This window comes from Rhinichthys klamathensis, unplaced genomic scaffold (assembly GCF_029890125.1).
Source record: "Rhinichthys klamathensis goyatoka isolate OS25496 unplaced genomic scaffold, OSU_Roscu_1.1 h1tg000111l_1, whole genome shotgun sequence".
NCBI classification, from domain to species: Eukaryota; Metazoa; Chordata; class Actinopteri; order Cypriniformes; family Leuciscidae; genus Rhinichthys; species Rhinichthys klamathensis.
The window spans coordinates 5459526-5485928 of NW_026606649.1; the positions used below are offsets into that span (position 1 = coordinate 5459526).

The 26403-nt window shown below is 37.8% G+C and overlaps 1 protein-coding gene across 1 annotated transcript in view; it reads left to right on the forward strand.

Annotated features, from left to right (window-relative positions):
* Nucleotides 1-26403, forward strand: part of raph1b (Ras association (RalGDS/AF-6) and pleckstrin homology domains 1b) — an 80015-nt gene that overhangs the window by 24593 nt on the left and 29019 nt on the right. Inside the window, exons 3-5 of the mRNA XM_056254248.1 lie at nucleotides 20713-20837; nucleotides 21980-22082; nucleotides 22414-22988. Of these exons, the coding sequence (XP_056110223.1) occupies nucleotides 20718-20837; nucleotides 21980-22082; nucleotides 22414-22988 (798 nt within the window). The 5' untranslated portion in view covers nucleotides 20713-20717. The remainder of the gene's footprint in view (nucleotides 1-20712; nucleotides 20838-21979; nucleotides 22083-22413; nucleotides 22989-26403) is intronic.

The window sequence follows — 26403 nt, forward strand, 5'->3', positions numbered from 1 at the left end:
AAGATTGCGAGGGCTCATGAATTTAAAAACAAAAAAAATAATGATGTGCACAGATAAATCACTTAAGAATTGTCAATGTGGATTCCATGAAGAACAAACCCGTCTCCATACCGGCGTGATGACTCCGATCTTCAACCAGATAGAACTGGATAAATATTCTGAATGTTCCAATACAATCTGACTTCTGTAATGCTGCCTGAATCATAATCATACACTGTTCGTTCGTTGGCCAGAGGAGAACTGGCCCCCCGACTGAGCCTGGGTTCTCCCAAGGTTTTTTTTTCTCCATTCTGTCACCTGATGGAGTTTTGGTTCCTTGCCACTGTCACTTTTTTTCTTTTGGCTTGTTTAGTTGGGGACACTTAATATTTAATAATATTCATTCATTATATGAGAACTGAACTGAGCTGGTCGATGACATCACTGTTAAAGCTGCTTTGAAACAATCTGTATTGTAAAAAGAGCTATATAAATAAAGGTGACTTGGCTTGACTTGAAGACTTTAAAATATTTATACTATGCTCATTATGCATTTTCATCATTGTATTATGATCATTAGTGTATCATTAGTGATTATGCGGTGATGGCAAAGGTGGCTCTAGGCTTTTTGAGGACAAGGACAGTGAGGATTTAGTCCAGACCTTTTTTCCTTCCTTTTTTTCCAGACCTTTAATCTTTTGATTAAGGGTTTGTTTACACAACTTTTTATGCGCTTTGGTCGTTCATTTACACGACAACTATGTTTTGGGGGCCTGAAAATGCAAGCTTTTGAAAACGGGTTTCAAAGTGCAAGGTTTTAAAACACTATACATTTACCATCTCCATGTAAACAACACAAACGTGAATTTGTGAAAACATTCAATCATGCGTATTACGTGTTCGCGGGATGTTTCTTGACAAAGTGACATCGCTAACTACTGGCCTGGCAGCATAATACAGCCTTTTTAGTCATTTTCTATCGGGATCGTTTTGACAACGTTATTGTCTGTTTTTTAGTACATTGTTGTCGTGTAAACATACCTTAAATGCCCCAATATACTTTAAGAGAAATTGAAGAATGAGCATGTGTGACATCTTTTCTAATAAAACCTGGCCAAAACAAAAGTGTTGTGGAGTTTGTTTCAGTGGATCAAAACATCTTGCCATCTTGCAAACTTTCCTTTGCGTCGGCTGTTAAATACCTTTTAACTGCCATTGGTGCGTCACAATTATGTATTTAATAGACATGAAAAATGTTAATGTATTTTTGTTAACTCATTCCATTGAGGGTAGACACAAATGAAAAAAGTGCAGAGTTGCAGAGCAGGTGCAAATGATATCCACATCCCTATCATCAGATGCTTTCTTAACCTCTATTTTTTTTGTTAGTGTCGTGTTTCTGTGAAGATTTATTTTAGTTTAAAAATCTTGTAAATCTAAGCATGGCTATCAGCACTATGGGCTGCATCAGAATATTCTAAAACATCCAAAAATGTTGCAGTGAGCATATCGAGCCATAAGTATTGATATTGTTCAAATTATAATTTGTACGATGAATATTACTGAACATAATGCTGAAAATGTCCCACTAACTGTAAACTTCAGAAACTTTTAAGTTTGTCTCTTCAGGATTTCTGTAGTCTGGTGTTCATTGTGTAAAGGTGACGGTTGTATCATTGTTTCACTGGGTGTTTTTAACTTTGTCTACAGTTAGCAGACTGTTTAAATAAGTGAGTCTGAGATAAAGTAGTTGCTGGTTTTACCGAAATGTGCAAAGTTCATGACTTTGTGCCTTTAATAAAGTTTTGCAAGAAACACACAGGGTCAGTCAGCACAACTGTCTGTTTTGTCACAGTTATATCTGTGAAACATTTGGTATTTATTACTTCTGCATGTAGTATAAATCTGACCTAAAAGTCAACAAATCCTCTAGTTTGTTCAGAGTTGTCTGCAGAATGGAAAACTCTGCATGCAGATCAAAGCTCCAAAAACCTACTCTTAGTGCTGCCCATGAGCGACAATTGGCACAGACTGGGCAAAAACTGCATGAAGGGATGCAGTAAACCGGCAGCTATTATTCTGTGGATTATGACAGGTCAGAGATCCCCTCTTGTTCAAGTGCAGTGCTGAAGGGTTGGGAGGGGTTTCAGTTCTAATGTTATGTGATGTTGGAGTTCAACATTCTGATAGTCTGCAGGATAAAGCTGTCCCACAGCCAGCTCGTGTGAGACCTGATGCTGCGGTACCGTCTGTCTAATGGAAGTGGAGAGAACAGTGCATGGTTACTAGAGTCTTTGGTGATCCTTAAAGAACTGCAGTTCCTGACAGAGCTCTGGATCTAGTGACATCACATGGAATATCTGCAGCGCCAGAGCTTTTATCTGTCTTCATAATAAGTTTAATATATATATATATATATATATATATATATAAATTTTAATATTTCCTCCTGTATAAATTTCAGACTCTGCGGTATGTTGCAGGTGCTTTTTGCATGCATGGAACCTGCATTATCTGCTGACTGGGACCCCAGTGAAGGGGATTGCTTGCTCATCTTGCCCTGAAGCTGTACACAACTGCATTTCAGACACTTGCGCACACACACAGAGCAAAGCGAGGGGGATACCCGACAGTCAGCACTATGTGAGCATGTGCCTTTGGTTTTTGTTTCAGGCAGGATGTGGCAGATGTGGAAGAAAGAATAGCCGAATAGAACATCTGGAGGATACAGTTCATGGAACCACTTAAATCTACTTTTATTCCTCCATTGGAATAAAAAATCTTAAACCAAGTCTGCTATTTTAAGGACCAATCAAAATCATCAATTGTTGAAGGTTCTGAACTCTTCAGCACAGAGCGTTCATTAGGCAGACTCTGTTTTAAGACTTGCATCAAGAGCTCTGATGAAAGATGATGAAAAGTGTTTTAAATGAGCTGGTTGCCTCATGGGAGCTGACATATTAAGTTCATATGACCAGATGAATACTTCTCACTTTATCTCAGAAACCCTTATTATTGAACACTTTTGCTCATGGAATAAATTTATTTTGCGTGAGGCTGCATTCACATCTTCGGGTGTCAGTATAAATTCCAAGACTAGCTGCATAGGCGTATCGTGTGTAAAGCCTTGGAGTCCCCTGGCCATGGGTAAAAAATTAACGGGGGCTTGGTCCAAATATTCACCTGCACATTTAAACTAAATCTTGTAATAAAGTGAAAATGAAAATTAAATAAAGTGTCAATTCCTGCATTAAATTTAGCTCTGCTCATGTTGCATCTACTTTTTTACGAGTTTTACAGCGTTGCGCACTATAACCAATCACACATGACTGTTGAGCTTATGAATGCAATGGCCAATCAGAGGCGTTATGATTAGTAATGGCTGAAACGCAGGAGTTTTGTTCAGGGCGCGAGTTGAACTATGAATTCTGACTGGATTCGGCACTCTTGTGAATGCTCTCATCTTCATAAACTGATAAACATAAACAGATTTGGTGATTGTGCTCTTGAGAGCTTCTAAACTAATACAAATAGCATTGAACAGTGTAGCCAATCACAAACATAATATCTGATGATTTCTTGAACGCAATGGCCAATTAGACGTATTTGTTAGAATCCCCTCACTGCTGAAAACGCCAGAGTTTTTGTCCAGTGCTGAGGTCTGCACACCCAAATTCTCTCATTATAATTTAAAGGGATAGTTCACCCAAAAATTTTAATTAGCCCATGAGTTACTCACCCTCAAGTCATCCTAGGTGTATATGACATTCTTCTTTCAGACGAATACAATCGGAGTTATATTAAAAAATGTCCTGGCCCAAGCTTTATAATGGCAGTGAATGGCTGTTTCTGTTTTGAAGTCCATGAAAGTGCATCCATCATAAAAGTGCATCTACCCATCATAAAAGTGCATCTACCCATCATAAAAGTGCATCTACCCATCATAAAAGTGCTCCACACGGCTCCGGGGGGTTAATAAAGGCCTTCTGAAGCGAAGCAATGAGTTTGTGTAAGAAAAATATTAATATTTAACATGTTGCAAGGTAAAATTCTAGCTTCCGGCCAAACGAACATACGCAGTCTACTTACGCCTAAAGCAAAACTTACGCAACTTGGGACGTCAGAAGTAGCGTAGTGCATCATGGCGTAGCGTAAATATCAGCAGTACGTCGCATAAGTTGCACTTAGACTTAAGTAGAATCCGTATGTTCGTTTGGCCGGAAGCTAGTTATTTTACTTTATAATGTTTTAAATCTGAATATTTTTCCTACACAAACGCATGGCTTTGCTTCAGAAGGCCTTTATTAACCCACCGGACCCGTGTGGAGCACTTTTATGATGGATAGATGCACTTTTATGGACTTTAAAACAGAAACAGTCATTCACTGCCATTATAAAGCTTGGAAGAGCCAGGAAATTTTTTAATATAACTCCGATTGTATTAGTCTGAAAGAAGAATGTCATATACACCTAGGATGACTTGAGGGTGAGTAACTCATGGGCTAATTTTCATTTTTGGGTTAACTAACTAACAAAAAAGTGTAGACATTATGTAGGCTAAATAAGATATTCATTGTACAGTCAGCTTAATCGATTAGCAGAACTTTGCGAGATTGCGATGAATTAAGATGAGTGACAGCTTATTGATTATTAAGGGAGCACTTTTATGCACGCTTTCTAGGCGATAATCCATTCAGAATTTGAAGAAAACGTATGTTTTGCTGCATAGGCAATGGTTAGGCTATTTATTATTCGTACTGGCTGCCATGAACATAACCACTTTAATAACAAGAGCATTTGTTTATGCTGGTAGGTGTAGGTTGTTGATAGGCGACACATATCTATTTCTTCACATTCTATTTAAATGTGTTTTTAAGGAGGAATCGCATCTAGCCTCACCCAGTTGGTTCACCCTCCGCCTATGACTAGCTGTTATATTAGTCTATTCTGTCCATCACATGAGCTCTATTTAAAGGAATAGGTCACCCAAACAAATTAAAATTCTGTCATTATTTCCTCACCCTTATATTATTCCAAAACTATATGACTTCCTCTTTTCAGTTGAACCAAAAATAAGATATTTTTAAGAATCGTCACATCGATTTTTTCCCCATAGAACAATCATTTATAGTGACCACAGCTGTTAAGCTCCAAAAAGGACACAACACCCCACCATTAATATAGTCTTTTACGACTTGTGTGCTACATTCCAAGTCTTCTGAAGCTTCACAAAGACAACAAAATATAAGTTGTTATTCTTCCCCTAACTTCTCCTTAGGATCGCATTTAGGTAATTTTGTATTGTATGTATTGTTCAGGCCATTTTGGGGATTTGCATCAGGCCCGATTTTTAAGTAAAATGATCTGAAAATCAAGTTCATTGGAAGTTTGTGAACATCCTTGTTTCAGCCCGAAATTAATGTTCCCTAAAAGTTTCCGAATGTTAGCTGGAAGTCCTCCAGATATTACACTTGAACATTTCTTTAGCATGTAAAGAACCCTACCTGAAGATGTTCGTGTAATGTTCACAATGCTCATTCTGGGGACTTTGTGATGACCTTTTTTGATCATTTCACCATAATGGATTCTACAGATTGTGGTTATACAGTATTGGCACAGGTTTATATGATTATGTGTCATTGAAGTTTCAGTTCTTCCTTGTTGCTTGAACATTTTGGCTCACTGTGTCAGACAGAATGAAGGTCAGACTACGGAAAAGTGGCACACCTTTTTCGTGTTGAACTTTGGACTTGTGTGGCTGCTGTATGAAAGGAGCCCTTTCATTGGGCCACCGGGTGTGTGCTTTGTGTACTGTTTGGTTGGCCAAAGGATATGACATCAAGTGCTAAGTAAGAAGAATCACGCCCTAATGAAATGTCTTAAGACACCATGTCACTGTCTCTCACTCTGTTTTTCTCTCTCCTGCTGCCTTTTCCTCTGTATATGCCTTATCTTTCTCTTTCTCTCGATTCAGACAAGTTCTGTTGTTCTGAAGAGAAGGAAATAAATGTAGGCGCTCTTTTCAGCCTGAAATAGTCAGGTTTTGTTTGAGAGAATTTGTATGTGACAAACTCCTTTTTACCTCTGTGTGTGATGACTGTACACAAATTTAACCTAGAAATGCTACAATGAAGCACATTGATTGACCGCTGACAAATGTACTTCAGCAGTGTTTGACTCATGTTGAAATAAGTTAACACCTTCCTCCAGTATTCATAGTTGTCTTGTTACTATCAGAAACCATCCTCAGAATAACAGTGTAGATTCTGAGTTTGTAGCCGAGATTTGGCTCAGGGCGGTTTTGATCAGTTAGTGTTCACTTTCATTTCTATGCAAACTCTGTATTTAGAAATACCCTCTCCAGTTGTCCCTCTGTTTTTCGTCTGTGCAGAAAATGGTTTAAAAAAAAATTGCACTTGTAATGGTAGTATGATGTTTGCATCAATTGTCATAATTTAGAAAAATATATATATTTTCCATTTTCTACCCTGATTTCAGCCCTCTCTTTTGGACACTCTGTTTGAAGGGCGTGTCTGCTGTGAGACTTCAGTGTAAACAATGGAAATGGTATGGTATGGTACCATCAATGGTATGATTGGCTAACATCTTAGCATATGAAATGAGAATTACATGTGGAACTCTCTCTAAAACTTTTACTAAGTTTTCCTTTTACTATTACAGCTGTCGAGATAAACTAATCGTGGAAAGTTTTGATTTTAGCATTATATTTAGATCTATCTACTCCCATCGCATGAACAGTTGAGTATTGTAGCCGAGGACAGGCATGTCTTTTGAGCGCATGAATGCAGTGATCTCGTCATTGCAACTCGATTTTTGCACACTAACGAATGCTCAATGTTAGGGCTGCACGATTAATCGCAATTTCCATGTAATCGCACTTATATCGTGTTGGCTTATCGCGATTTTGAAATCACAAAGTACAGCTCTGTAAACGCTGCACCATCTGAAAGCACTGGGAGTTTGAGTCACTTATAACATGCATTTGAAAAAGCAACATGCGTCAAACAGCTTTCCAATGCTTTGCTTTCCAAACAGCTTTCCAAAAATGCTTTGAGAAGCATTTAAAGCAACACCAAGTAACTTTTCCTCTGCGGTCGCCCTACAGGTTGGAAGCGGAATTGTCCATTACCGCTGTTGTAAATAATTTAGCCTACCGCAGCCTACTGTCGCACGCACGCTCGTTGTTTATCCAGCACCGGCTTTGGAATGAACAATGTCCACAGACAAGGTAGAGTATGTTGCATTATTTCATGAAAGTATGATGTATTGCGACATCAGAAACGAAGAAAAGCAAAATAATGACTATTGTAACGCTTGACGTAAAGCAAGTCAAATTTGTAGTCAAGTCAAAGCGGAGGCATAAGTGCCTTTCACCCTGTTACGACTGAAACAATGAAACGAATTTGGAAACATTATTTTAAGGTAAAAAATCTTACTTAGTGTTGCTTTAAATAACCTCTTGTCCAACAAAAGACAACATTTAATAACATGCTTTTACTCCAAACTCACTTCATAACGACAGTCTAGCATCCTTCTGTGAGATGATGTGGCTTCTCACACAGAATAAGGCAGTTGTGTGTTTATTAGTCATGTTTAATCATTCAAAGCGTTTCAATCGTCTGTTTATTCAGCTACAGCGATGATGTCCGATAGGGATGTCCTGGAATGATGTGCATTATCGTACTTCTGCGGCGGGGCATATTTGGCGTGTATGCGTGAGAGCGCCCTCTGGTGTTCAGATGAAGCAGCATTTACTACCAATCAGCCGCACTGCACTGACAAGATGCACGTAAAATAATCGCAGCCTTTGCCAAATCGCGTGCGATTTCAGTGCAATTAATTGTGCAATGTGCAGCCCTACTCAATGTACATAAGAGATTCATTGTGCAGTGTAGACAGCATCATTAATTTTAACGGGAGTTTTGGCGAGAGTCCAGAACTCAGTGACCGATAATCATGCGTGATTTGAAAGCTCCAGTTAGGGTGGGTGATATGATCAAAATCTTGTCTCGATATGAGTAATTTTATTTCATGATAACGATATTTATCACAATATAGTTATTTTTGCTTTAAATAATGTTTTTATGATATACATTTTTTTTGATACCATTGAAATTTCTTAATTCTCATCGCCAATTTCAATATCACAAAAAAACTAATACTAGCCTAAGTTTAAAAAAAAAATCTCAAGCTTAACGGAGACAAGTAAACAAAGAAACTAATTAAAAGCAATAGAACAAAGACACAAATGAAACGGACCTACCTGAAAAACTTTAAGCACTAGAAATAAGCAATACTACAAAAATGTTATAAAGTAATTAAATGTACAAAAAACTGCATAGTCTTCACTGTGTAGCTAAATTAAATATAAATGTATTCACATACACTGTCAACAAGCTTTAACTGCCATGTGACTCAGCTGGATACTTCACGTCAGAGATGTGTGTGGAGTCATGCCCTCACAGAGTGAGGTACAGGAAAACAGCAGACGGAAAAAAGCATCCAAATATGTATTTTGAATGTCTCATACTAGTGATTTTAACTGTGTGTCTGTGTACTAAATTAAGGGAGAATTATCCCTCAGGTTGTATTCTTCTCTCTTTGTCCCCTATTTCACTCTCCTCTTAAGATACTTGATTTTTTCCTTAGAGCTGATCTGTGTCCCACTGCACTATACAGGAATGCTGTCATATGCCATCCTCCCTCAGAGACCATCTGGCAACACACACACACACACACACACACACTCACAGACAAGCATCTAATGTTTTAATTGAAGATTTTTTTGGAGCTTCACAATTGCTCAGCACATGTGATATGGTGCTATTTCTGTCTAGGGTGTGAGCCGCATTCAGCTGTTTGCCTTACTCTGAGAGGTGATGGATTTTAAAGTGTCTTCAGCTCCAGATGCTTAATTTGTCACTCTACTGAAGTTAATAATTATTCATTCAATTGCTCATTACCAGGCCTCGACAATAAAGTTTTTTTGACAGGCCAGTATATATCGTATCTGTACTTGATCTGCAATATTTTCACTGGCCTGGCCACTCACATAAACACAAAAATAAACATTTTAGTAACACATTTTTTATTTTATATCAGAATGATTTGTTTGTTTGTTTGTTTGTTAAACATATTACGTTTTCTTAATGGACATGCTATTCTCAATCAATCTTGCATCCATATTTGTGTTATCATCTGATGATTTGTTTTTGTATTCGTGAAAGAGTTGAGAGATAGTAGCGATAGTTTTTTTCAAACACATGCATGGTTTTTCATGTAATTCTAATATGATGTACATTTGCCTTTTTTCCTCACATGCCCTCACAGAAGCCAATTCTTCACCTTGCGTAATGCATGACAAGAGCTGAAGAACAGATTTGGGAAAAAGCAGAGCTAAAAATACCCACCGCACTCTACCCACCCAAATTTTAACCTCTTTTAATGAAACATCCAGTCATTGCTGCCCATGCAGATTACAATCAGACATTTGTTTGGCAGTACGGTAACTTGTTCTTTAAATGTCTCAATGTGACATGTTCAAAGGTCACAGGTAGGGTTTTGGTCACATAATGACTGGTGTGTTTTTAAAGCATTTACAAGAGTGTTGTGTTAGAACGGTTATTAAAATGAAGTGGGTCAGTAAAAAGCTGCCTTTATTTCTGCAGAGTTAGTTTTTATTTGAAAAAATGTAGAAAGCTGAAAAATTAGGAAAAGGAATTTATTTAGAGAGAATGGATTTGTGTCAGTGGAGAAGGAGGGATTATTTTCTTTCTGCTTTAATTTATATGATCAATTCAATGTGGAATCACACTGATGTAATAAAGTCTTATGCTCTCAAAACATATGACAGGTCTGAATGTGGATCATAAAGGCCCCGATATACTCACAGCGAAGTTCTTTTCCATTCACCGCTTGGGGGTAAAAAGAAGTTCCGAATGCGTGACCAGCGGTATAATGTTAGCGAACATCCGACACTGCCCACGCTGCTGAGAGCGACATTTAGAATAAATTATATGGGCTGCATGCTTTCAATATATATAAAAAAAATAAACGCACAACAAAAATTACAGCAGTGAGAGAGATTTGCTTAATAGTCATGAAAATAAGCTTCATTTTCATTATGCTTTATTATAGTTGTTTATTTTATTTTTATTTGAGTGATATTATGATCCAGACATGTTTTTGACATGTGAGCGATTTGTCTCAGCGAGTGTAGCTGTTGCAGACATGTCCACAGGGAGGAGGTCATTTGAGTTCTGTCTGTCCTAACATGAGTCTTTTTTAACGTCAGTGTTTATTCAAAACCACTGAAAAGGACAGGCACACACACATATTTCTCCTTTTATGCTCAAGTGTTAAGTTAATTCAGAAGTTGGCATCTGCTGGAAAGTGATTTATTAGATTTAAATGGCACTCAGAACCCCATATGTCTTGTGTTTGGGTAAGGCTGAATAATAACATTAGCACACATGTCACTTGTGTGCGTGTGTGTTTATTTGTGGCCAAGCTCATGTAGCAATGCACACTTGTGCTTTTGTGTGTTTGTGCAAGAGGTGACAGCTGTAGTGTGTCTTGTTGCTTTGCTTTGACACTGTGTGTGTTTTTGAAAGAGTGGGATTGTGCACATGGAAAAGGGTGGTAGCCTGTTCACCCCTCTTCCATTTCCTGTCCTCCTCCTTGGCCAGCCATGATGTCATATTCAGCCTGTGTGTGTGTGTGTGTGTGTCAGTCAGAGAACAGCTGCTGGAGGGTGGTGGGAGAGCCTTGACAGAACAGCTCGCGGGGGAAATAAAGAATTCTGCACATCCTGGACATTTCCCATCTTTCCCTCTGTTCCTCCTCTCTTTTTATTCTCCTCTCAAATCTATTATTTTCACTTTCTTACACAAGTCACAAGTACCTGTCTACAACATCTGAACCCAACACAACAATTTACTTTGTGTTTTGGAAAGCTTAAAATATTTAAAAATGACTATATGTAACTATGCATTTTTACAAGTCAACACATATTATACAACACAATTATAAAAGTTCTGGGGTATATCATATCAATATGGATCATTCATTTTAATGAAATGAATCATTAAAGGAGCCGGTTTCAAATGTTAGCAAGTTCTACTCTGAATTAACATTTTATAATTGGACCATTCGTGAAACCATGAATATGCATATTAGTCCCCGCCTCCACTCTCTCACACCAGCGTTGTCATCAAACAGCTAATAATGTGTTGCTAATGTTACACAAACCATGTTCCCATTCACCATCTCAGAGTCAGACAGCTGCCCTCTAAAAATCAGAATCCTTCGAAACGCTTTGAACATCAGTGGAGAAAGGCATATAGTTCATCATAACATCGTAATATACATCATATATATAATTCACAAGCTATATTGCTGAATGTACCTGATTTTTCATAGCGACAGAAAAATATAACAAGATAATCTGGCTTCTCTTGAGACTCCTCACAGCATAGTTAATGATTTGCTAAAGCCTGCCGGCACGTTGACGTGATTGGTTACATGTTTTTGTGTACATAAACATGATATTTGTGACATAGAGAACAACTGCAATTTCAAACCGCGTTTTTGAGACTGTCTCTGGTTCACTGCAGTTTTAAGGAGAAAATACTCAGCAATGGTGTTGACATGAATTTGCACGTGGTTTCTCTTAAAGCATATTAAAAACACCACATACAGACAACATTAAAAAACTTGATTTTCACCACAGGGGTCTTACATTTTTATCCATATATTATTATGCTTAAAGTGGCAAAATTCAGTTAATTATACACACTAAAAACTCCTGGGTCAAAAATGACCCATAATGGGTTATTTTTGACCCAACTCCTGGGTTAAAAAGGGACCAACTAATTTCTGGGTTATTTCAACCCAGAAAATTGGGTTATTCTTTTTGACCCAACTTCTGGGTTAAATACCTGACCCAAAATTTTGGGTTAAAAAAACCCAACACTGTAGTTAATATAACCCAACTTCTGGGTCAAAAGAACAACCCCAATATCTGGGTTTAAATAACCCAGAAATTAGTTGGTCCCTTTTTAACCCAGGAGTTGGGTCAGAAATAACCTAACTTGGGTTACTATGCCAGTATGCCTTATTTCAGAAAATAAAACTTTGTTTTAAATTATATTACACACTTCAAGCACTTTTACATTTTTTTGCATTAAATTAAACTATATATATATATATATAAAAAACCACACACACACTTGGACATCTTTATTTTCCTATTTATTTTAGGTCAGACTGTAATAACAATATTAGAAAGAAAAAATAGAAAAATAAACAACTCTCAAAACATTTGACAACATTCAATAACTGGATTGAACCTGAGGCTTAAAGGACAAGTTCAGTATTTTACACTTAAAGCCCTGTTTTCAGAGTTTCTGATGAAATAAAACGGTTAAGATTGAAAGTTGGACACATGCTGCTGGCCCGAGAATTTCCGGTTTCTGTGGTAGCACCCCCCCCCCCACCTCCACAATGGCTGCATAGGTACACTGGAACAATCCTTCCTAAAACGCATTAAACTTTCGTTTACAAAGACGTTAAACTCACCGAGTGGTCCGGGGTGTTCACTGATATGCGCACACAAAAATCGCTGCAAAAGATGCTTTCCAACAGGTTTTATCGTAGTTAATCGTAGGATTGTTCCAGTGCACCTATGCAGCCATTGTGGAGGTGGGGGGGTGCTACCACAGAAACCAAAAATTCTCGGGCCAGCAGCATGTGTCCAAATTTCAATCTTAACCGTTCTATTTCATCAGAAAAGATCTGAAAACAGGGCTTTAAGTGTAAAATACCGAACTTGTCCTTTACAGGACAATTCCGGGGGAAAAATGAACCTAGGGGTTAATAACACATGGTTACCGAGTCGACCGTTCTCTGGGATTTGTTTTCATGATAATCGAATGTAAAGAGTTTTATCTCTAAAAACTGATTAGCTTATAACGCTAGTATATGGGGCATCGAATACAAGTAAAAAGAAATCGTTAGTTAATACCACTAACAAGGCTCAAAATAGCCTCACACTAACATGGTAGCATAATGAGGGTCCCTACATGCAAACCGAAGCATTGAGAACTGTGTAAGTGTACAGACAGTTTAAAAAGAAGATACTTTATAAAAACAATACATTACGCGTATACAGGCAGGAGCCATCTTTGGAAAACAGTCTCGACCAGTCGAGCCACGAACGCCGTGCTATGTGAGCTGGTCTATAGGTTTAAGTCACAGTTCAGCTGTCTTAGCACGGCGTTCGTGGCTCGACTGGTCGAGACTGTTTTCCAAAGATGGCTCCTGCCTGTATACGCGTAATGTACTGTCTTTATAAAGTATCTTCTTTTTAAACTGTCTGTACACTTACACAGTTCTCAATGCTTCGGTTTGCATGTAGGGACCCTCATTGAATATATATCTATTTATTGATTCCTTTTAGCCGTTGAACATTTTAGATGCGTATTATTGAATATATACGTATCTATCTATTGATTCCTTAAGTTGTCGAATTGATAATTTTATGTCACTATTTGTTGTGTTATTGTTGTTGCTTTTTCTTTGTTTTGTTTTTTATTCTATGTTTGTTGTGGTTATGTTTATTGTGGTTCCCATGAGTGTAAAACAAATTCCCCTCGGGGCAATAAAGGTTTCATTCATTCATTCATTATGCTACCATGTTAGTGTGAGGCTATTTTGAGCCTTGTTAGTGGTATTAACTAACGATTTCTTTTTACTTGTATTCGATGCCCCATATACTAGCGTTATAAGCTAATCAGTTTTTAGAGATAAAACTCTTTACATTCGATTATCATGAAAACAAATCCCAAAGAATGGTCGACTCGGTAACCATGTGTTAATTACCTCTAGGTTCATTTTTCGCCGTAATTCTCCTTTAAAGTCTTCAAACATTGGTTGTGTCTCTGGAGAGCTTCAGGAAGATTTTTGATAGTGTCCTCATCTAAGAGAAGAAATGCCTCCTCATCAATGGGGATGTCTTCATCTGAAAGACAGAAAACAAGACAACATGAGTATTATTAATAAGTCGAGACAATTGTGAACCACTCACCAGACACTCTTTGATTATAAAGCTAAAAAATAATCACTTTTAAGGGAATGTTGTGTTGTTGTTTTTTAACGTGCATGGCCCAATTTCCTAGTTAACTAATGTGGTTATTTTGCAGCATTACCCATTTAGTGTGAATGACAGTCTATACTACTGTCCATCTTTTCTTTCATTGACAAGTGTAATGACATTAATGGTGAATATCTGGCCTATTCTTATGCATAACAGCTTAAAGACAAGGCACAAGTATTTTTTTTAACTATAAGGGTTATATAGATATGCATACTCCACTGTCAAAGAAGTTGTGACTTTCACAGAATCTTGCACCGACACATTTAAGCCCAATTAAAGACATATTTTTTTGGGTATAGAGAGATGATATAAGGGCAGTAAGAGTAAAATGCTCACCTCTAAAATTCTCTATCAGCTCAGACAGCCGCCACTCAGTTTGCATATCAGCGACAAAGCTGTCCATTTAAAATGACCTGGAGAAAACATAGTAATATAGAGGTTAGCAACAATTCGAAGACTTGACCCGCTTCTTTAATCTGTTAGGCTGCAACCCCACTTTTGAAAAATCCCCAGAAATGGCATACCCAAACTGAAACAGATACAGTTCATGAACCCTTTGTACTAAAGGCATAAAATATGCTTTTCTTTTGTCTGCATTATAATTACTAACGACTGGCTGTTTTAAATAACCTTCTGTGATCTGATTTGGCTTCAGATAAAAAAATCAGACAAACAATATATTATTTTATAGTATTCTGCACGATAAAGTCTATATCCATTAGCATTACATTATAAATATAATCTATTATTATGAAAATACCTGGCATGGCTCGAAGAACACAGGTCAATCAAATATCATTGCAATCATGTTTATTGTCTTCACAACGTCTTTATATGCATGTTACAGCGATCTCTGTTAGCTTTGTTTATGTCAGGGACGTCCTGGAATGTCACATGATTATGACTTCTTCGTGTGTAACATATATGGACTACATGTGCATAGGGCGCCCTCAGGCTGCTCTTATGGATTGAAAACACAGCATCAGAGTATCCAGTGCTCATAATTATTACATCGACACATTTGGGTATAAATTCAATAAATATTATTCCTGTCTATAGAACTCTGATGTAAACCTATGAGAATCTATCAATATTTCTCCAAATCTGTCATTTTTTTAGCTAAAAGCCCTGAGGCACGTTGTTTTGTCAAGCGCTGTCATGACGACAGCACAGGATTTTTTTTTTTCAATGAGAGCGGCTGACGACCATAATTCATATTAAAGTTATCGACTATATTTTTCATAACTTCTGACACAAATTAAGACATAACTGTCAATATAAGTTTCTCAGAATACAATAGTGGTCAAATACTGAAACTTGAGTCATATGATGTATAGTTTGTCACGGTAATAACATTAAATCTGATAGTAACTTTGAACTATTTAACCAAAAACGCTTCAGTGCGCCGGCACACTTGCAAAGTTTAACAGGTTTTAACTCTCACTACTTCAGCCAGTAGAGCACTGTATAATATGATAAGCACGGCGCAGCTGGTAAAATTAACTCAAGGATTGTGTTGTCGCTCTAGCCGCGGCTAACGCGGCACGACGTCGCCACTAAGTTAGCTGCACTGTAGCTACTTAACGTTACCGTATTATTGCCGTTATTATAACAATGAGATAAGTACAGCACATGTTATGAAAAATAGAATTTAAAGACCGTTTAAAGTGAATTCAGTCATTTTTTTCTAAACACATTAAATAGGTCATAATGTATTTCTCAACAATGTGTAAAAAGCATTTCAACCATTTTGACACCTAATTTCATGAACCTATCGTTATTTTTAATCATTTCAAACTGTCTGGGTGGTTAACACTTCTTTAGTCTGACAAACTCAAAACACATTTATTTTGACTTTACACAGACTTTAAACTAGTTAGATGTTTTCGCGATAGCGTAGCTAACGTACATGACAACCACAATTACCACAGCTAACACTAGTCTCAACGTAGCAACTATAAGCCATGGTAACTTTTTCAGCAAATGGTGCTAAACTAGCAACGGGGACATGGACACAGAAAATATTACATTATATCAACACTGAAAATACTCGCTTACCTTGAATACACGACGAAGTTGCACCGAAGAAGCAAAACGGATCGAGCGCGAAGTGTCGGTTATTTCAAATGACCGTTGTGAGAAAATTCCAGAACAACTGCAGGGGGGAGGGGCCGAGGGGGGACCCAGAACATGGGTTACTCTTTGAAAAATAACCCAGAAACTCAAACAACACAGGAATTGGGTCAAAATATTAGCCCTATAACCCAGAAAATGGGTAATCTCTGAAAAAATAACCCATAATTTTAACCCAACACAAATAACCCAGAAAATGGGTTGAAGAAATAACCCAGGAGTTTTTAGAGTGTATACTTTGATTAAAAAAAAAACACCCTTCCAAAATATAAACGGCATTAATTTCATAGAATGACCCACACTTTTTTTTTTCTTGTGTGTGTGTGTACTGGCAGATGAAATATGAAGAATGAAATTTATGACTTCATGTTTTGTACCATCACCATTGTGTGTGTGTGTTTGTGTGAGAGAGAGAGAGAGAGAGAGAGAGAGAGAGAGCTTAGCAGAGCTTAGTTTAAATCAGCAGCTGTTAAGCAACAGGGTGCCAAGATAACACACCTCTCTAATTTCCCTCTGCACTCTTTTTCTATCTCCACCTTTTTTTATTATTATTTTCTACGGCTCCATAATTCATCAAAATCTCCTTTTGTCCCACACTCTCCCTTCTCATTCCCTCTCTCTCTCTCTCTCTCTCTCTCTCTCTCTCTCTCTCTCTCTCTCTCTCTCTCTCTCTCTCTCTCTCTCTCTCTCTCTTTATTTATCTTCTTTGTGCTTGACTGATTATGCAGAACCGTGGCCTTTCCCAGTAGAGTGACTGAAGGCGTCATTAGCATCCTGCTGATCTGAAAGCAGTGAGACAGAACAGGAGGGTTGGAATTGAATATTTGAAAGATTTGATCTTCTGAATTAAGCAGTAAGCACTTTGTTGACCTGAGAACGTGTGTGACTGATTGTATCATGTCACTGGACTTGCATATACAAACCCTGAAAGATGCCGACCGCCCTGGGGTGTCTAAAACCATCTCATAATGGTAAAAAACATTCAGTTTAGTGTCTCCTGCCAATCTGAGGTCTGTTAGAGTGGCTGTCAGCAGGACTGTGATGTTAGAAAACACCAGGAATCTCCTAACCCAAACACTAGCTATGTTCCCATCCAAAGTTGCAAATTTAACTTATGCATATAATTGGAATATCGCATAAAACATTTGCGAATAAAGCACCGTTTCCAACCAGTCAGTCAAAGAGAACAAAATAGTCACTTTCTGACTGGCGATAAAAAGTTGATGCAGTAGGAGAAGCCACAATAATAGCCTAATAATGTTTGTGTATATAATATAATATAATACTCCTCAGAGTCTTTTTTGATGCACATCACATCTTTTTTATGTGCATTTTTAGAATTTATCTTGGCGTTTCCATCCAGCAGTTTTTTATGCGGTATCCCAAACCGCGCATATAAATAGGTGGATGGAAACGTAGCTACTGACTCTCAGTTTGTCTTTTGTTTGTGTGTTAGTACAGCTACCTTGATGGGGTTGGTACGATATTTATGAAGTCAGGCTAATCTCAAGAACCCCTGGAAAACCGTTCTCACGGTTATTTTACTCAAGATCTAAACGACATAACTACCCGTTATAGTCCATTGCAATGAGCTGTTAGAAGTACACTAAGGTGTGAGTCTCGAAGTGTCCCGTTCAAACAGCAACTTACAGTAGTGTTTCGAATACTGTCTGTATGAATGTGCAACGCGAGTCGAGCCCATATAGTCTTACTAGTAACCAGAGCCACAGTGACCAAAGTAATACCAAAGTAATGTCAAAGATGGTGTTGCCATCAAACTAAAAAGTCGTATAGGCCTACCTTTTGATATGACGAGTCCAATCGAACTCGCAGTTCATCCCTTAAATCTTCATTAACCTACTGCAGCTTTTATATCTGGGTGGAGAGCGGAGCATTTGAGTAATGCATAAAGGCCAATTCACTCCGCACAGACAGACACCAGAACAGACACGTTTGTTGGGTTTTGTTGGATCAGTGTGTTATGCCTTAAATCAGCCACTATTATCCCAGTCCCAAAAAGGCTTGATGTAGACAGTCTGAGTTACCCCTGTCGGCGTCTGTTGCCATTGGTCAGGGTTTGATTTCACCTGACTGACCATGTTCAGTCAGTGTCTGTTGGGGCAGTGTGAACATGACAGTTATTTTTCATAAGATTTTAAATCCAACGGCAGACTTGTTTGTCTGTGCAGTGTGAATTGGCCTTAAAACACAAAACTGATGGGAGCAGCTCCGGTGGAACAGAGACTGGATCTAGAACCTTTAGATGACACACCGCTCTTATCTCCATCGCAACTAGTTGTCCAGTTTGGTTGCGTTCACACAGCGCAAGTTTTCTGAGAATGCGGTTGCGAGTCCTGATAATGTACGGGTGTTATGAGTTCGGTTATGGAATGTGGTTGTCACTCCCGTAACTGAACCGTGTGTGAACGTAACCGAATTAAGCACTTGAATACGGGACTGACAACCATTTTGCTGCTGTGAACGTGGCCTAAGATATATAACAGGGACAGTAAAGACATAATGTACAAAGGGTTAATGTTTTAAATGCTTATAAAATGCTTTTTCAAAGAATCCTGAAAATATGTATCGTGTTTTTTTCTTAAAACATTGCTGACATCGATAATAATATATAAGAACCATTTCTTGAGCACCAAAGCAACATATTAGAATGGTTTCTGAAAGATCTGAAGACTTGAGTAATGGCTGCTGAAAATTCAGCTTTGATCACAGGAATAATTACATTTAAAAAATATAAACATAGAATGGCTATTTTAAATTGTAAAAATAATCACTGCATTTTTTTTAATGCTGCCTTGGTGAGCATAAATAACTTCTACCCCTAAACTTTTGAATGGTAGTGTATATTTTGACTTTGGTTGGTGTAGTTTATTACATGGCTCACTTGAATATTCTGATTTCTGATCTAAATGTTTCCTATGTAAATGTTTTCTACTTTGTGTTGAAGCTAAGATAAAGCTTGGTACATGCATTAGTCCAGACACACCCTTGTTGGATCAAAGAGGGAAGGGTCATCTTTGCACTCTGGGTCCCCATAAGGCATGCGAGTTGTGAGAAAGTGAAAAAAATGGAAAATGAAATGAGAGAGTTGAAAATATGGTCTGTTTAGCTTTCTACAGTCACACGTTGTGTGTAATAATAAATATATAATGTGTGTAGTAATATTACATGTAATAGTGAATGTCTCTTGATAATGGTGTCTCCTACTGATAGTGAAAGTGAATCTGGCTGTCATTCATATGCATCTTTGCATGGTTTGTGACTCATCTGGTAGTTGTTCAGCGAAGTTCATGGTTTATCCATTCACCCAACCCTGACTCAGCATGAAAAGCCTAATACATGCTTACAGGCATGCTGAGTCGAGTGTTTTTGTTGAGTCCCAGTTGTTGTGACAGTACAGCAGTTACTTTACTGTCCACTAGAGGGCGACGATCGCCTTACACCCTCACACCTCTATTCTATTGAGGTCATTACAGCATTCCCTTGATTATAGTGTTTACTCTATATCTAGAGAAAATATGATTTCATTGCACTGCTTTGAAACAATGTTGATCTCGAAGTCAAATTACCATGTTTTGTTGATCTGTGTGTGCTAATGTGCATGTATATGTGCTTGATGCAGTGTAGTATTACTTATAGATAATACAGAAGTATTTTGAGTCATTTTAATAAAGCCAGTAATCGACATCATTTTCATTAGAAAATACAGCGGAAGGTACAGCAGGGGTTGTTACGGCAATGATGGGGGGGGGGGTGAAAACTGATAGTGGGAGATCTAGAGAGGGTTGCTATAGCAACTATGCCAGTCTTTGAGACAGAGCTGAGGTTTCCATAACAACTACATCACACCCTCTCAGAAGGTATCCTTGAAATAATAATGTCTGACTTTACACAGAGATTACCTCTCAAGGTATCTGACAGAGCAGCGTGTTTAAAGATAATGGGGAAAACTGGCATATTTTTCTTGAATATTCCAGACTTTTGCAGTGTCAAATGCAGATTTGAAGGTGTCATATCACAACCCTATTTAAAGGAAAGATTTGAGGGTTGCCATGGTGATGTGAGATAAAGAGTAATAGGGTGAGAGAAATGAATATCATACACCGGGTTACATAAGTGGAAGCGAAATCAATCATCATGACAACCTGTGATGTGCGTCATTCTTCGGTTCACACCTCAATTGAATCAAAACCTAATAGTGTTGATAAGACGCATCAAACCCAACAAGTCAATCTTAAAATTTTGTTGTGCTTTGTCAGCATCGTGTAATATATGTGATGTTCTGTATGTTTGGACATGTTGATGAGGACATGGCACACCGGTTGAGTCCTCATTGGCTGCTGTATCATGTAACTGTGTGTGTGTGTGTGTGTGTGTGTGTGTGTGTGTGTGTGTGTGTGTTACAGCAGATATGGAGCAGGTATCAGATGATGAGCTGGATCATGCTGCTGAAGAAGACAGTGATAAGGAGGATCAGGATCTGGACAAGATGTTTGGCGCCTGGTTGGGAGAACTGGACAAACTCACACAGGTGACACTCTCACACTCAGTGTGACATTGTGATGTATTATATCTTTAATATGATGTATTATCTTCACTTTGTGGGCTTTTCTCTGAAATTATTTATATATGCAATTTATTTGAATAATGTAATACTTTTTTTGTCGGTATAGGTCAATATTGGATATTTATTTGTACATGCTCGTTTCCCCTATTTTTACATTTAGACATTACATTCCTGTCATTGAATGGAGTGGGGTTTTTTTTTTTTTCTTCAACTAGGGAGTAGAGTAGACTGTCAAGGGGGCCTGAAGATGAATTAAATGATTTAAAATAAGACAAAACAAGCATCAAAATAAGCTGAACCAACTAAAAATCAGATTATTTAAATTCATCCCCTCAAAGTGATTAAAAAAAAGATTAGTTTTAGACATGGGCAAGCCATGTAAATTAATAAAAACATAGGCTTTAAGTGCATTGGCATTTTAATATAATTTATGAATTGACAGTTTGCTGCTTAAGGAGTCAAGTCACCTTTATTTATATAGCCCTTTTTACAATACAGATTGCTTGAAAGTTCAAAGCAGCTTTACAGTGATAACAGGAAAATAATGCAACAAAAGTTTGTTTCGGCTGTAGAGCAGATCTAGAAGGAAATAGTCCCATAGGCTGGCTTAAATAAGTTGATGGTTATGGTTAAGTGAAAAATGTATTAATTTAGTTCATTTATCTATACAGCCGCTCAGGAGAAAACCGTGATGTCATCGTCCAACTCAGTTCAGGAGGAGAGCAATAGAAGCAATCAAACCAACAATAGGGCAATCAAGTGCTGTGACCAGTCCCAGTTAGTCTAGCACAGTACACACAGCAAGGATTGTAATAGAACACTATTTTAATGGTTTATTTAATTTATTTAAACAAAATAGTTTATAATTTAATTAGGGGTTAGTGGTTATAACATAAAAGTCATTTTTGACCAGAATTTAGTATTCTTTTACAATCCCTAATAAATTGACAGCCTTAATTCAGATACTTATATTTCATTTATTTTAATGTATGGATTTATTGTATTGATGATTTATATCCATGATTTAACTGTCTCTTCTTACCTAATCCCCCCCACCCCCCCCCCCCCCCCCCCCCCCCCCCCCTTCTCTTTCTCTCTAATGTTAGAGTTTGGATGATGGGCGTCCTGAGAAAGTGCAAAAAGCTCCTCTCAGACAGGAAACAAACCTTGCCAATTTCTCCTACCGTTTCTCTATGTACAACATCAATGGTTAGACTACACACAGACACACACACCACCTCTATTTACTCAACATTCTTTATCACTCACAATGCCTTCTGGTATATCTGTGGTGTTTTGGCATTCTGCAATCTTCATGGATTATCATAAAACCACCATCATAACAGCAAAATGTTTCATATCATTCTAATATGCTGATTTGGTGCTCAGGAAATATTTAAAAAATCTAAATCTTTTGTAACATCCTTGCTGAATTGAAGTATTAATTTCATGCAAAACAACAAAAAAAATCTTACTGACCCCAAATGTTTGAACATTAGTATATGTATGAATCCAAATTGTCCTCTATCTATCCATGTAGAAGCCATTAACCAGGGTGAGACGGTGGACCTGGACGCTCTCATGGCTGACCTGTGTTCAATAGAACAAGAGCTCAGCAAACCCATGAGCAAGACCTCAGACGCCAAATCTAGACAGAAACCGACAGGCCGCTCGGCCAGCACCAAACACACCGGAGGGGGCAGCAGCGGAGGAAGCACCAGCAGCAGCACCCGAGCTTCTCCCGCCTCCACCGTACGCGGTGGCAGCGGGCCGTCACGGCCCCTGGCCTCCAACTTTTCCCTGGATGACATCACTGCTCAGCTAGAAAAGGCATCCCTGAGCATGGACGAGGCAGCAAAGCAGACTTCTGAATCTTCCTCATCGTCCTCCTCCTCATATTCATCTGCCACTCTCTCACACCCGCCTTCTAACTCACATCATCGCCGTACAGGATCGGTTGGTACGGTCAGCGACCAGGAAGTGCGCTCGATTGGTCATTCCTCCAGGTCAAGCGTCAACTCTGCCTCGGCATCCAGCATGGACTCTCTGGATATCCGAGGGCAGGAGAATGAGGCACAGTCACAGAATCAGAGCCAAAGCCAGACTAGCACAGAGGTAACACACACAAACATGATTTTTCATTTTGAATTATTTCATAGCTAGCACTTAGACTGGACAGTAAACATGACAGCTTGTCCATAGAAGACCAAGAGGTATAGAAGAGCTTCTCACTGTGAGAACCTCAGAGAGAAATTTCAGCAGAGTGAGATGAAAACTGAAAGCAGATGTGAGGGGCTTAAATCTGAAGCACAACACCATAAAATAAATATCCACAAAAGAAAGGGATAGAGAGGGACTGACATTGTCAGTCAGCACAGGGATAATGGTATAAATCATGACTGGTCCCTTTACCACATGCAGTGTAGCCTAATCTCACAACTCCAGTTTAGAGATTCCAAGTACAAAGTCAACATGAATGTTGTCGATGGCTCAGAATCCATTTAACATTTTCTTTTCTTCTTTATTACATTTATTTTCAGATCTAGGTGCATTCAGTACATCAAACATCATTACTTGAAGAACCCAAAGAACAGTGATGCTAAGGCTAGCTAATAAAACTACTGAATGCACCTTTAATTATTTAAAAAATACATTAAATAATTTATACATATAGCAATTTATACAACAATGACTTTAATCACCTCTTCTATGATGAGAATTTTTGTTTTCTGAGCTAAAATTCATTTTGATATTTTTGTGTAAATGGGGTCACAAATTTCAAAGTGATTCAACTATCCTGGTGATATAATAAAGAAAAGGTCTCATTTGAAGATTAAAATGAAAGATTGAAATCAGTTTTCTAGTAGTTTAACAGTCTTTTTGAAATATTTGTTTGGGAAAAAATATTTGAACAACTGCTTTTTGGAAAAATATTTCAGAAGGCTTTTTTTAATTAAAGCTTACAATGACTAATATATTTTTCATGTAATAACACAGATGAATCATTGAAAATAAGAGCGCATCAAACTAAATAGGGTCAATTTGGAATTCATGTTGACTTTAATACTTAGTTTAGTACAAAGATTTGCCAGTAATTATTTAGGAGTTTCTTAATGTGGATGTTAGAGTGTATATGTGGGCGTTTAAGAGATTCATTCTATTTTGAATAAATGTCTTCCTGTCAGTCTAATTGCTACCAAAAAACAAAGAGTCATTGACCATTTAAAATGTTTATCCTGTTATTCACGAAACCGTTTAGAACAAAGAGGGTCTCTTTACTTGGACTGTCAACATTCCCTGTGACCCAGACACACACACAGTTCTATTCATAGCAGTTGTTTGTTCTTTTGTTGAGGGCAAAGTCTGTATTGTGGTTTTGGGAAATGTGATGATCGAGGTTTCACTGAATTCACCATGGAATCATTAAAGCTGAGTCATCTCTTGGCTGCCTGCATACTTCTCACACACTCATATACAACCAATTTCTCACAAGCACGCACACTAGTTCTTCAGTACTGCTGTCAGAACATGGCAAGGAAATCCGATAAAACAGAGATGTTATTACGGCACTATTCTAACCACAGCATTGCTCATCCGCACAAGGATGTACAGACCCTGACACTTTACTAAACAATAAATACATACTGCGGTTTTAGATGTACTGTAAACTAGCGCTGTTTCACAGATGGAACAATGTGATTTCATGTCTGCGTGTGAAAGAGAATGCGTGCACAAATCCTCCCGTCGCAGTCTTGCATGACAATATCACGTGACAAACATTGTGCTGTACATGGTCACTGTAAACATTACAGTGTGACAGTAACACCTGCTTTGCTACATGACTACTCTAACTCATTTAAATGCATGATGTGTTTGTTTTGGTAACATATTTGTTGTTGTACTGTATGCTTACACTAAAAAAAGTTATGTAGGAGCAACTGATGAGATGGCCTCTGTAATGTCTTCTATATTAATATGAAACAAGGGTTTTCAACCACTTTTCTGTGGACCCATAGGCTCCGTGAAAAGCTACAGCAGTGAAAATATACAGTAGGCCTATAAAAAGCATATTTTCACTCTTAGAATTAAAGGTTCTGTCAGGCATAATTAATTTTGTTTTCGATTTTTACTTTTATAAAACCGCTTGTAAGCATCATTTATTTTACATTTTCAATAATTTCAATACAAACATGAAAGTATTATGCCATAATTGAAGACAATTAAGATATTTCTCATTATATAGAACATTTTCGGCATAAAATGGTTCTTAAAATTGAGCCAAGAACTCTAGGGTTCTATATAGAAGTCCATTGAACCTTTTTTTTCTAAGAGTGTATATATTTGGGGTCTCTAGGTTGCTTGAGTGGGATGGGGTACAGGGTCCATTGGTCTGTAAAGGTTGAAAACCCATGGTTTGAATGAAACAATGGAGGAGAGGATTAAGGATTGTTAAAGAGAAGCCACAGAGTTAAAGTGCCCCTATTCTGCTTCTTTTCTTTTTTAATATTACCTTTCATGCAGTGTGTAATATAGCTAGCTTTTTGTGAATGTAAAAGGTCTGCAAAGTTTAAAGATCAAAGTGCACATCAAATAAAGTTATTGTCTACTAAAAGCAAGAATTAATTCTGAACTGCCAAAAACGAGTCGTCAGCGATTCCAGTCTCACTTCCTGTAACAAATGTGCATAATACCAGCCTATGGTCTTTATTGGCTGCCGACGAACGACGTCTACTTTGACCCGTCCTCAAACACTCTAGATGTAGCTGAGGCCTAGAAGAGTTTGGTTTGTGTTGTTGACATGTCAATAAGACACTGCTCTAATTGCTGCGAATCCACTTTGCATACACTTCATAAGGATGAGGACTCACGCTGGAATTGATACGGGAAAAAACGACGGCATCGTTCTTATCGCTGTGTATATAAGCACTGAGGAAGCCTCTGGAGTTAAAATTCAGATATGGTAATGGGAGTTTCGTTCCCGCCATGCGCTGCAAGCGGTAGACCAATCGCGACAGACTAGGCCAACTGACCAATCAGAGCAGAGTAGCTCTCAGAAAGGAGAGGTTTAGACAGACTGAATCTTCGAACAAACCGTTTTTAGACTCTTTGAGAAATGTGGTGATGTGCAATGTATTTTATGAGAAAATTAAAGTGTTTTTCGATCTATAAAAACCTATTTTTGATAAATAAATAAAAATACTATGGACAATATCTGAAAATAATTTTTAAAAACAAACAAAAAGCATGTTTACAGTTAAGATATGAAAATACAGTTTTATCTGATTAGGCAGAGCAGCACAGTAAATGTTAAAATACATACTGTTTCTAAAGTAATGCCAAAAGACTTGAATTATTTATGTCAAACAGTGAAACTGATGTGCTGAAATTGCTTAAAATATGTCAAAACTGTCATGACCAAATAAACTAGTATTTTTTTGCACAGCATGTGCAAGGATACCCGAGAAGGGACATGACGTAACTATCTGCGAAGTATTGATAACATGGAGCAAACTCACTCCCACCCACAGGA